General features: G+C 37.2%; 1 protein-coding gene across 7 annotated transcripts in view; it reads left to right on the top strand.

The window, feature by feature from the left end:
• The window catches only part of EHBP1 (EH domain binding protein 1), a 346,734-nt gene that overhangs the window by 70,647 nt on the left and 262,369 nt on the right, over window positions 1–13,718 (top strand). For all 7 annotated transcript variants that reach the window (XM_060309152.2, XM_030877350.2, XM_060309154.2 and 4 more), the window contains exon 5: window positions 9,804–9,857. In XM_060309152.2, coding sequence (XP_060165135.1) covers window positions 9,804–9,857 — 54 coding nt within the window. The remainder of the gene's footprint in view (window positions 1–9,803; window positions 9,858–13,718) is intronic.

Here is a 13,718-nt window from a genome sequence, read left to right as displayed (position 1 = left end):
TACTTAAATAAATACTTAGATAAATAACTTTATCTTCCTTACTCTATGTCTTCCCAGAGTTCCATAGAAAAGCAGAAAAGTAAAACAAAATAATTTTTCGTTCTTTCATGGTAATTTTTTTTGATCTTGCATTTAAAATATTCAAGTGGAAAACTCTTTCATATTTCCCCCTTCCTTTTACTTAAAGTCTCACAATTTACTTAATCCTGAAACTTGTAAATAGGAAAGGACTGCTCTGAATCCTTTTTGTCCTAGGTATTGGTATTCAGAGTTGTGCTCATAGACAACGTACTTTTTAAAAAAGTTATCAATGTATTTCATTTCTCTCTGACTTAACCAGAAATTAATTTCTTTAGCCTGCATGCTTGATTTTGAAATTTGAATTAGATTGAAAATAGCTATTGCTAGTAAATGAAAAAAAAAGCCTATTTTAGGGTTTTGAGAAGGAAAACAGCTCTTTAAGCCATTTTCAATTTTTCTCTTTAGTGCAATGGTAGTAAAAGAGACACTAGAGGGTAGAGAGTAGGATATAAAGAAGACAGTTGATTCAAGCTAGAAGCAATTTTTACTACAAATGTTTTTGTTTAGTCAATAATATAATTAGTTAATTATGTACATAGTCCAAAATGAACATTATTGTTGCTCCTTTACATCTTTTTAGTGACTTTGCCCTATCAGATATGTCCCTTGGTCCCATTAAAATTATTCTTTTAAGGGTAATATATCATCTCTGTTTCTAAAAAATGTTTCATCAGCTTTGAGAATTAATGTATATCATATATAAGTTACTGTTCAATATTTGTTAATTTGTAAGATATATATTCATTAATTCATTCATGAAGTATTCTTGAGAAACCACTGTGTGCCAGGTACTTTTCTAGGTCCTGGGGCCGCAGAGATAAAACTGAACCAACAACAGGGCTAAAAGCCAGACAGACCTGGCTGTCTTATAATCTATTGCCTTTTACCTTTACTTATTCTAATATCTGTGGAAATTCTGTACAATCCCACCTAGTGCAAATGCTTCCTCACTCATCAAGCTTTTATTGTTCATTCCTCTAAGAAATGTATTGTCTTCTATTCTTTAGTAAAACCATGTATTTCATTCATCATATATGTATTTACATTAGTTGTTTGTCTTCGAAGGCAAGGACAACTATATTTGAATCCATATAACACCTCTACAATTCCTTGTATAATAAGTAGCTAATAAATATTTGTCAAATACTTGCAAAAGTATGCCTCATATAGAAAAAAGCTGCATTTGGTTGTGGGATCTGTTACCCTTTCTCAGGTTTCTGGTGGTGGAGGGTGGATGGGGGTATCAACATCCAACTTGCCATTTTGTGTAGATTATGAAGTCCTTTGCGGTACTTTGAAATTCCAGATGTTTATATAACCGCTGCACCAAGAAAACCTTGCCTCAAGTGATACTTTGAGTTTAAAATACTTAGAGGTATAGAAATGAGGGCAGAGTTTCATATGGGCATTTAATATCTTAATAAAGTGCTTCTTAATAGTTCACTCACTAAGTTATCTGAACCTGGGTTTCTTTTTTTTTTTTAATTTTTATTGGAGTATAGTTGATATACAATGTTGTGTTAGTTTCTGCTGTACAGCAAAGTGAATCAGTTATACATATACATATATCCACTCTTTTTTTTTTTTAGCTTAAACAAGATAGAAGTTTATTTTTCTTATATAAACAACGTTTTGAGATAAGTAATCAGGAGTGGTGTGGCAGCTCCACAATCATCTGGAACCCAGGCTCCTTCTATCTTATTGCTCCACATCCTCAACCTGTGGCTCCCACCTCATGGCCCAAGATGGCTGCTTGAGTTCAAGCTATCATATTCACATTCCAGTCAGCAGGAAGGAGGAAAGGGGGAAGAAGGGACTTCTCTCTGACACTTCAAAGACTCTTCCCTTGACATGGATTTGGCCAGAATTTAGTAACATAGTCAGTCCTAACTGAGAAATATTTTGGAGGGCCCTGTGCCCAGCTTAAAAATAGGGGATTTTATTACTATATAAGAAGGGAAGAGCAGATATCAGAGTACAACAGCAGTCCCTGTACAAAAAGTAAGCACATTTTCCACATTTTACTTTCTGATTTCCCAACCCTTAGTGAACAGTTTTTTAATGTCCAAATTAATCTAAGAGAGGCTAAATCAATTTCCTGTTGGTTTTTTTTTACATCTTTATTGGAGTATAATTGCTTTACAATGGTGTGTTAGTTTCTGCTTTATAACAAAGTCAATCAGTTATATATATACATATGTTCCCATATCGCTTCCCTCTTGCGTCTCCCTCCCTCCCAGCCTCCCTATCCCACCCCTATAGGAGGTCACAAAGCACCGAGCTGATCGCCCTGTGCCATGCGGCTGCTTCCCACTAGCTATCTATTTTACATTTTGGTAGTGCCACTCTCTCACTTTGGCCCAGCTTACCCTTCCCCTTCCGCATATCCTCAAGTCCATTCTCTAGTAGGTCTGTGTCTTTATTCCTATCTTACCCCTAGGTTCTTCATGACAGTTGTTTTTCTTAGATTCCATATATACGTGTTAGCATACTGTATTTGTCTTTCTCTTTCTGACTTACTTCACTCTGTGTGACAGACTCTAGGTTCATCCACCTCACTACAAATAACTCAATTTCGTTTCTTTTTATGGCTGAGTAATATTCCATTGTATATATGTGCCACATCTTCTTTACCCATTCATCCGATGATGGACACTTAGGTTGTTTCCATCTCCTGTCTATTGTAAATAGAGCTGCAATGAATATTTTGGTACATGACTCTTTTTGAATTATGGTTTTCTCAGGGTATATGCCCAGTAGTGGGATTGCTGGGTCATATGGTAGTTCTATTTGTAGTTTTTTAAGGAACCTCCATACTGTTCTACATAGTGGCTGTACTAATTCACATTCCCACTAGCAGTACAAGAGTGTTCCCTTTTCTCCACACCCTCTCCAGCATTTATTGTTTCTAGATTTTTTGATGATGGCCATTCTGACCGGTGTGAGATGATACCTCATTGTAGTTTTGATTTGCATTTCTCAAATGATTAATGGTGTTGAGCATCCTTTCATGTGTTTGTTGGCAGTCTGTATATCTTCTTTGGAGAAATGACTATTTAGGTCTTCTGCCCATTTTTGGATTGCGTTGTTTGTTTTTTTGTTATTGAGCTGCATGAGCTGCTTGTAAATTTTGGAGATTAATCCTTTGTCAGTTGCTTCATTTGCAAATATTTTCTCCCATTCTGAGGGTTGTCTTTTGGTCTTGTTTATGGTTTCCTTTGCTGTGCAAAAGCTTTGAAGTTTCATTAGGTCCCATTTGTTTATTTTTGTTTTTATTTCCATTTCTCTAGGAGGTGGGTCAAAAAGGATCTTGCTGTGATTTATGTCATAGAGTGTTCTGCCTATGTTTTCCTCTAAGAGTTTGATAGTTTCTGGCCTTACATTTAGGTCTTTAATCCATTTTGAGCTTATTTTTGTGTATGGTGTTAGGGAGTGATCTAATCTCATACTTTTACATGTACCTGTCCAGTTTTCCCAGCACCACTTATTGAAGAGGCTGTCCTTTCTCCACTGTACATTCCTGCCTCCTTTATCAAAGATAAGGTGACCATATGTGCATAGGTTTATCTCTGGGCTTTCTATCCTGTTCCATTGATCTATATTTCTGTTTTTGTGCCAGTACCATACTGTCTTGATTACTGTAGCCTTGTAGTATAGTCTGAAGTCAGGGAGCCTGATTCGTCCAGCTCCGTTTTTCGTTCTCAAGATTGCATTGGCTATTCGGGATCTTTTGTGTTTCCATACAAACTGTGAAATTTTTTGTTCTAGTTCTATGAAAAATGCCATTGGTAGTTTGATAGGGATTGCATTGAATCTGTAGATTGCTTTGGGTAGTAGAGTCATTTTCACAGTGTTGATTCTTCTAATCCAAGAACATGGTATATCTCTCCATCTATTTGTATCATCTTTAATTTCTTTCATCAGTGTCTTATAATTTTCTGTATACAGGTCTTTTGTCTCCTTAGGTAGGTTTATTCCTAGATATTTTATTCTTTTTGTTGCAATGGTAAATGGGAGTGTTTTCTTGATTTCACTTTCAGATTTTTCATCATTAGTGTATAGGAATGCCAGAGATTTCTGTGCATTAATTTTGTATCCTGCTACTTTACCAAATTCATTGATTAGCCCTAGTAGTTTTCTGGTAGCATCTTTAGGATTCTCTATGTATAGTATCATGTCATCTGCAAACAGTGAGAGCTTTACTTCTTCTTTTCTGATTTGGATTCCTTTTATTTCCTTTCCTTCTCTGATTGCTGTGGCTAAAACTTCCAAAACTATGTTGAATAAGAGTGGTGAGAGTAGGCAACCTTGTCTTGTTCCTGATCTTAGTGGAAATGCTTTCAGTTTTTCACCATTGAGGACGATGTTGGCTGTGGGTTTGTCATATATGGGCTTTATTATGTTGAGGAAAGTTCCCTCTATGCTTACTTTCTGGAGGGTTTTTATTATAAATGGGTGTTGAATTTTCTCAGAAGCTTTTTCTGCATCTATGGAGGTGATCATATGGTTTTTATCCTCCAATTTGTTAATATGGTGTATCACATTGATTGATTTGCATATATTGAAGAATCCTTGCATTCCTGGGATAAACCCCACTTGATCATGGTGTATGATCCTTTTAATGTGCTGTTGGATTCTGTTTGCTAGAATTTTGTTGAGGATTTTTGCATCTATGTTCATCAGTGATATTGGCCTGTAGTCTTCTTTCTGTGTGACATCTTTGTCTGGTTTTGGTATCAGGGTGATGGTGGCCTTGTAGAATGAGTTTGGGCGTGTTCTTCCCTCTGCTATATTTTGCAAGAGTTTGAGCAGGATAGGTGTTAGCTCTTCTCTAAATGTTTGATAGAATTCGCTTGTGAAGCCATCTGGTCCTGGGCTTTTGTTTGTTGGAAGATTTCTCATCACAGTTTCAATTTCAGTGCTTGTGATTGGTCTGTTCATGTTTTCTATTTCTTCCTGATTCAGTCTTGGCAGGTTGTGCATTTCTAAGAATTTGTCCACTTCTTCCAGGTTGTCCATTTTTATTGGCATAGAGTTGCCTGTAGTAACCTCTCATGATCTTTTGTATTTCTGCAGTGTCAGTTGTTACTTATCCTTTTTCATTTCTAATTCTATTGATTTGAGTCTTCTCCCTCTTTTTCTTGGTCAGTCTGGCTAATGGTTTATCAATTTTGCTTATCTTCTCAAAGAGCCACCTTTTAGTTTTATTGATCTTTGCTATCGTTTCCTTCATTTCTTTTTCATTTATTTCTGATCTGATCTTTATGATTTCTTTCCTTCTGCTAACTTTGGGGTTTTTTTGTTCTTTTTTCTCTAATTGCTTTAGGTGCAAGGTTAGGTTGTTTATTCGAGATGTTTCCTGTTTCTTAAGGTAGGATTGTATTGCTATAAACTTCCCTCTTAGAACTGCTTTTGCTGCATCCCATAGGTTTTGGGTCGTCGTGTCTCCATTGTCACTTGTTTCTAGGTATTTTTTGATTTCCTCTTTGATTTATTCAGTGATCACTTCATTATTAAGTAGTGTATTGTTTATCCTCCATGTGTTTGTATTTTTTACAGATCTTTTCCTGTAATTGACATCTAGTCTCATAGCGTTGTGGTCGGAAAAGATACTTGATACAATTTCAATTTTCTTAAATTTACCAAGGCTTGATTTGTAACCCAAGATATGATCTATCCTGGAGAATGTTCCATGAGCACTTGAGAAAAATGTGTGTTCTGTTGTTTTTGGATGGAATGTCCTATAAATATCAATTAAGTCCATCTTGTTTAATGTATCATTTAAAGCTTGTGTTTCCTTATTTATTTTCACTTTGGATGATCTGTCCATTGGTGAAAGTGGGGTGTTAAAAGTCCCTATTATGAATGTGTTACTGTCGATTTCCCCTTTTATGGCTGTTAGTATTTGCCTTATGTATTGAGGTGCTCCTATGTTGGGTGCATAAATATTTACAATTGTTATATCTTCTTCTTGGATCGATCCCTTGATCATTATGTAGTGTCCTTCTTTGTCTTTTCTAGTAGGCTTTATTTTAAAGTCTATTTTGGCTGATATGAGAATTGCTACTCCAGCTTTCTTTTGGTTTCCATTTGCATGGAATATCTTTTTCCATCCCCTCACTTTCAGTCTGTATGTGTCTCTAGGTCTGAAGTGGGTCTCTTGTAGATGGCATATATATGGGTCTTGTTTTTGTATCCATTCATCAGTCTGTGTCTTTTGGTGGGAGCATTTAATCCATTTACATTTAAGGTAATTATCGATATGTATGTTCCTATACCCATTTTCTTAATTGTTTTGGGTTTGTTATTGTAGGTCTTTTCCTTCTCTGTGTTTCTTGCCTAGAGGAGATCCTTTAGCATTTGTTGTAAAGCTGGTTTGGTCGTGCTGAACTCTCTCAGCTTTTGCTTGTCTGTAAAGGTTCTAATTTCTCCATCAAATCTGAATGAGATCCTTGCTGGGTAGAGTAATCTTGTTTGTAGGTTTTTCTCCTTCATCACTTTAAATATGTCCTGCCAATCCCTTCTGGCTTACAGAGTTTCTGCTGAAAGATCAGCTGTTAACCTTTTGGGGAGTCCCTTGTGTGTTATTTGTTGTTTTTCCCTTGCTGCTTTTAATATGTTTTCTTTGTATTTAATTTTTGACAGTTTGATTAATATGTGTCTTGGCGTGTTTCTCCTTGGATTTATCCTGTATGGGACTCTCTGTGCTTCCTGGACTTGATTAACTATTTCCTTTCCCATATTAGGGAAGTTTTCAACTATAATCTCTTCAAATATTTTCTCCGTCCTTTTCTTTTTCTCTTCTTCTTCTGGAACCCCTATAATTCGAATGTTGGTGCGTGTAATGTTGTCCCAGTGGTCTCTGAGACTGTCCTCAGTTCTTTTCATTCTTTTTTCTTTATTCTGCTCTGCACTAGTTATTTCCAGTATTTTATCTTCCAGGTCACTTATCCGTTCTTCTGCCTCAGTTATTCTGCTATTGATCCCTTCTAGAGTATTTTTAATTTCATTTATTGTGTTGTTCATCATTGCTTGTTTCATCTTTAGTTCTTCTAGGTCCTTGTTAAATGTTTCTTGCATTTTTTCTATTCTATTTCCAAGATTTTGGATCATTTTTACTATCATTGTTCTGAATTCTTTTTCAGATAGACTGCCTATTTCCTCTTCATTTGTTAGGTCTGGTGGGTTTTTATCTTGCTCCTTCATCTGCTGTGTGTTTTTCTGTCTTCTCATTTTGCTTATCTTACTGTGTTTGGGGTCTCCTTTTTGCAGGCTGCAGGTTCGTAGTTCCCGTTGTTTTTGGTGTCTGTCCCCAGTGACTAAAGTTGGTTCAGTGGTTTGTGTAGGCTTGCTGGTGGAGGGGACTAGTGCCTGTGTTCTGGTGGATGAGGCTGGATCTTGTCTTTCTGCTGGGCAGGTGGACGTCTGGTGGTGTGTTTTGGGGTGTCTGTGGACTTATGATTTTAGGCAGCTTCTCTCCTAATGGGTGGGGTTGTGTTCCTGTCTTGCTAGTTGTTTGGCATAGGGTGTCCAGCACTGTAGCTTGCTGGTCGTTGAGAGAAGCTGGGTGTTGGTGTTGAGATGGAGATCTCTGGGAGATTTTTGCCGTTTGATATTACGTGGAGCTGGGAGGTCTCTTGTGGACTAGCGTCCTGAAGTTGGTTCTCCCACCTCAGTGGCACAGCGCTGAGTCTTGGCTGAAGCACCAAGAGCCTTTCATCCACACGGCTCAGAATAAAAGGTAGAAAAAGTAGAAAGAAAGAAAGAAAGAGGATAAAAGAAAATAAAGTTATTAATAAAAAATTACTAAGAAAAAAATTTTTTTAAAAAGTAAAATAAAAACGGACGGATAGAACCCTAGGACAAATGGTGAAAGCAAAGCTATACACACAGAATCTCACAAAGAACCATACACATACACACTAACAAAAAGAGGAAAAAGGGAAAAAATAATAAATCTTGCTCTCAAAGTCCACCTCCTCAATTTGGGATGATTTGTTGTCTATTCAGGTATTCTGCAGATGCAGGGTGCATCAAGTTGATTGTGGAGATTTAATCCGCTGCTCCTGAGGCTGCTGGGAGAGATTTCCCTTTCTCCTCTTTGTTTGCACAGCTGCTGGGGCTCAGCTTTGGATTGGGCCCCGCCTCTGTGTGTAGGTCGCCGGAGGGCGTCTGTTCTTCGCTCAGACAGGACGGGGTTAAAGGAGCCACTGATTCGGGGTCTCTGGCTCCCTTAGGCCGGAGGGAGGGAGGGGTACGGAGTGCGGGGCGAGCCTGCGGTGGCAGAGGCTGGCGTGACATTGCATCAGCCTGAGGCACACCGTGCGTTCTCCCGGGGAAGTTGTCCCTGGATCCCGGGACCCTGGCATGGCGGGCTGCATAGGCTCCCCGGAAGGGAGGTGTGGAGAGTGACCTGTGCTCGCACACAGGCTTCTTGGCGGCGGCAGCAGCAGTCTTAGCATCTCTTGCCCATCTCTGGGGTCTGCGCTGTTAGCCGCGGCTCGAGCCTGGCTCTGGAGCTCCTTTAAGCTGCGCTCTTAATCCCCTCTCCTCGGGCACCAGGAAACAAAGAGGGAAGAAGAAGTCTCTTGCCTCTTCGGCAGGTCCAGACTTTTCCCCGGACTCCCTCCTGGCTAGCCATGGTGCACTAACTCCCTGCAGGCTGTGTACATGCCGCCAACCCCAGTCCTCTCCCTGCGCTCTGACTGAAGCTGGAGCCTCAGCTCTCAGCCCCGCCCGCCCCAGCGGGTGAGCACACAAGCCTCTCGGGCTGATGAGTGCCGGTAAGCACCGATCCTCTGTGCGGGAATCTCTCCGCTTTGCCTTCCGCACCCGTTGTTGTGCTCTCCTCCGTGGCTCTATGTCCGAAGCTTCCCCCCTCCGCCACCTGCAGTCTCCGCCCGCAAAGGGGCTTCCTAGTGTGTGGAAACTTTTCCTCCTTCACAGCTCCCTCCCACTGGTGCAGGTCCCGTTCCTATTCTTTTGTCTCTGTTTATTCTTTTTTTTTTTTTGCCCTACCCAGGTACGTGGGGAGTTTCTTGCCTTTTGGGAGGTCTGAGGTCTTCTGCCAGCGTTCAGTAGGTGTTCTGTAGGAGTTGTTCCACGTGTAGATGTATTCCTGATGTATCTGTGGGGAGGAAGGTGATCTCCGTGTCTTAACTCTTCCGCCATCCTCCTGTTGGTTCTCTCCACTCATTTTTAGATTCTGTTCCCCTGAAGGTCATTACAGAGTATTGAGTCGAGTTTCCTGTGCTATACAGTAGGTTCTTATTAATTATCTATTTTATATATAGTGTGTATATGTCAAGTCCAATCTCCCATTTTATCCCTCCCACCCCCCCTTCCCCCTTGATAACCATAAGTTTGTTTTCTACATCTCTGACTCTATTTCTGTTTTGTAAATAAGTTCATTTGTACCAATTTTTTTAGATTCCACATATAAGTGATATCATATATTTGTCCCTCAGTTTCTTTTTGTATTGTTTTAGATGCAATGATAGAAGATAATGATATGCATTAACATAAGTAAAATAGAGAATTTCTTAGTAAAAAATAATGATTTAAATTTAGGTAAGTTATGGAAGTTTCTTAAGAGTAGGCCATTCTGCCTCTCCTTTTTTAAAAAGTTGGAAAAAGCTAGGAGCAAGGCTGTTTGTATTTTTTTAACTGGATTGACTGAATTAAGAAATGTATTTCAACTTTATATTTTACTTTTGTTACAGGATCCTCATGCAGAGGAATTTGAAGATAAAGAGTGGACATTTGTCATAGAAAATGTAAGCTAATCGTAAATTCTGTCACCTTTCATATTTTTGACTGTATAAATTACTAAGGTACATTAGCATTTTGGTGGTAGGAGAAATGTTGCCTTATAAAAATTAAATAGTGATTTGTAACTTTTAGAATTTTTTAAATGAAATGATAGCCGGTAGCAGAATTATTTGTAAATATTTTTGTTAAAAATATAGACGTAAAAATACTCTTCAATGCTGAATTATGTATATGCTCTATGTATTCTGTTGGGGGCTTGAGGGAAGGATCATGTCTTATTCATCTTTTTATCTATTTAGCATCTGATATGGTGCTTCTCACATAACAAATGTTCATTGAAACATTTGTTGAATGAAACTATGAATGATCTTAGAAATCTTTAAAAAAAAGTATATGCTTTAACTCTTTGGGTTGAGGGATTCTAGAGTGGTACTTTAATAATCATCTTCAATTAGTTTACATATTGTGGAGTCCCAGGTGACTTGCAGGCATATAGTAGTTGTTTAATAAATGTTTATTGAATGGAGATTAGGGAAGACAGGCCATGAAGATACAGTGAGAAAGAATGTGGATTCTGGAGTCTGATAGACCTAATTGCAAGCCGTAGCTCTTCCATTTATAGGCTCTGTGATTGTGGTAAGTTTCTTAACTTCTCAGCAATCAATTTACAGGTTTGTGAGGATTAAATAATTTCAATGAATATTAGCTTTTATCATTGTCATTGACATCATTACCATGATTGTTATTAAAGTTCTAAAATATATTCGTAACAGTTTTTTTTTTTTTCCGTGGTACGCGGGCCTCTCACTGTTGTGGCCTCTCCCGTTGCGGAGCAACAGGCTGCGGACGCGCAGGCTCAGCGTCCATGGCTCACGGGCCTAGCCGCTCTGCGGCATGTGGGATCTTCCCAGACTGGGCATGAACCCGTGTCCCCTGCATCGGCAGGTGGACTCTCAACCACTGCGCCACCAGGGAAGCCCTGTAACAGTTTTATAACATGCTTTATAACAGCATATTCTTCCTTTCTGTGCCTGACTTTGTTTTATATCTCAGTGGTGAAAGGAATCTTATACTTTTTCCAGCAATAGCTGGGCCATTTTTAGACATGAAGATTTGGGAAGCTTGGGAAGGAGATCAGGTCCAAACACAGTGGAAGGAGTTCTGATGGCTGGATATCAAGCCAATGTCATTGTGTTATGGTTCACACATGTTAACAGTTCTGGATTTTCTATAGTGATAGGTTTGAACACTATACTTGGAATAGCATTGAGGTTTTAAAAACAAACAAACTTACACTTCTTGAAATTGGTTGCAGCCTTAAAAATCTAGCTTTCATTATGTTAAGAGCTTCTCCCCAATGGATGTTTTTACGGTTTTCAATACCTGCGGCTCTGTTATACATCTTTGTTAATTTGATGTACTAAAGAATTAGCCAGTTAATTTGGGGTTGTAATTAATGGTAGAAGTATGTAAACACTAACTTTATATTTGTTTAGAAAGGTGTTCTTATTACTCCTCTAATTAATCTTAGGATAGAGGCACAGCAGTTCTAAATTTCTGAGCAATAGGTTATAAGCTGTTACTGAAAGGTACAAGTAAAAAAAAAAAAGCTATATGATATAGATCAGGTTTGGATGCAAAAGGCATTCAAATCTATAGGATTTTAGGAAAAATATTTTTAAGTTCTGTGTTATATATTTTATAAAAATATTTTAAAGGTCTATAGAGAAATACTAAAATTAAAACAGTGAGATTTAAATGGATCATGAGATAAAGAGGTATATTTTGGATTATACTTTCCATGTTGGGGTATGTGTTTCTCAAGTCAAAGTGTACATTTATATCCTTTTTATGAAAAATATATTTAAGCCCAGCAGCTTATTTTGCTCATTTGCCTATTTATTACTCAAGTGATTGAAGTTGCTAGAAATCTTAGGTAAGGGAGTGGCCATAGGAGGAAAATGGAAAATAAAATACATTAGCAATTCTTCTTTCCAAGTGTTTATTATTAAATTAGATTCACAAAAATCTAATAAAAATAATATAGATGACTTTTAACTATTCATATTGTTTATAAAACTTTATAAAACCAAAATTTTAATTGAACTGTTACTAGAGGTTAAATTTTACTCTGTCATCAGAAGATTTTGGAGACCTTACTCTGAGTTACCTTGTGGAGAGAACATTGCATTTGTGGAGATTTCCAGCCATCATTATGCTTTTTAATAGCTGAAAGATTTTCTACCTTCTTGTCATTCTGCCTCCTCATATTCTTATATGAAAAAAATGCATTTTCCTTTCTCCCATATCATAGTATAGAGAAGACATGAGCTTTTGATTGGTTAGAATTGAGTATAAATCCTGATGTGCCTTCAAAGCTGGTGACCTTGAGATTATTTTCTAGGAGTTAATTTCTTCATCTGTAAAATGAAAGGTTTCTACTAAATGATCTCAGAGGGATTTTCTAGGTCCATGACTTTGTTTCAGTCAATAGGAATATTTTTATAAACTTTTTTGGAAATTATCTTTTTTGTAGATCAAATTTTTGATTTTCAAGTTCTTGGAGAATGAAATATTTAAAAGAGTTATCTGGCATGTCATTTTGGGATCAATTAATAACTCCCTAATTTATATCTTTCTTTAAGCAATCAATATTGGCATATATATTTTCTGTATATTTTTATTTCTGGAATGGATTATGAGTATTATTGCAAGTTTCCTATTCTGAACTTTTTTAGCACAACCGTTCTTTCCCCCTACTCCTTGTTGCTATAATAGTTATTTCCTATGCCAGGATTAGGGGGAAAAAAAAACCAAAGAATGAAAGAAAGAAAATTGAATTGTGGTTTCAACTTGCTTTTCATGTAAACATACTTTTCACGTATTAGCCTTTGTAGTAGAAACCTAACTTCTCAGCCATGGGTATTAAAAAAACAAAAAACAAAACCCGCCATCTTTAAAGAGATGATCAGAACTTAGGGGAACCTACGTATTGAAGACCTAATTTGAAGAGAAGTAAAATTAATCAGAATGTGAGAGGAACACACAATTAATTCCTTAGCTATTAATAATATAGTGACAGCAATAATGATGATTGCTAGGAACCTAATGCAAGAAAATAACAAATAGTTTATTAGATGAGTTTCTTATGATTATTTATTGTTGACTTTTGCCTGTTTTTACAGCAGGTTTTTTTTGTTTTGTTTTTGAAGAGACATTTATGGGATTTGACCTATTTTACTAGCCTAATGTTTATTTTTTAAAAGAGGTAAGTATTAAATGCATCCATTATTTACTTACATTGTATAAAGTTACCAGACTTAGGAACTGTGGTGAAATTGTTTTACTCTTATTAATGCATGGGAAAGAGCATGAATGCACATGTTGTGACTAAACCATTTAAAATACATTAACTTAAAGGAGAACACAGTAATTTACATACTTTAAATTAGGGCGACTATCATAAATTGTGAACTATTTAATGTGAAAGGATGAGTTTATATAATTAACCCTAAAACAAAACAAAAGTGGTGTATTCTCACATGGAAGATAGACTAGAATTGGGCATGTCTCCCTCTTTAGTTTTCAGGAGGAACTTAATTTTTTTCTGCTGGGACCAACTTCTGTATGGTGAGAAAAAAATGAATTTTGAGAATATTTTTTTTCTCTACCTATCCAGGTGTGTTAACTCTTTCTCCTCTTCTGGAAAACCTAGGTCAGTTTTCTGAGGTGCTAAAAGGACTCTTGCTTGGCAAAGTAATAGGGGAAGAGTTCTGTTCCACTTACATTTGTAGCTATCACAATTTTTTTACATAGTACCTTTTGTGTACTAGGTACTCAATATATTATATGTTGTTGAAGGAGTG

The sequence above is a fragment of the Globicephala melas genome, chromosome 12, assembly GCF_963455315.2.
Source record: "Globicephala melas chromosome 12, mGloMel1.2, whole genome shotgun sequence".
NCBI lineage: Eukaryota > Metazoa > Chordata > Mammalia > Artiodactyla > Delphinidae > Globicephala > Globicephala melas.
The sequence above is the reverse complement of the archived record's forward strand: the minus strand, read 5'-3'. Positions and strand labels throughout refer to the sequence as shown.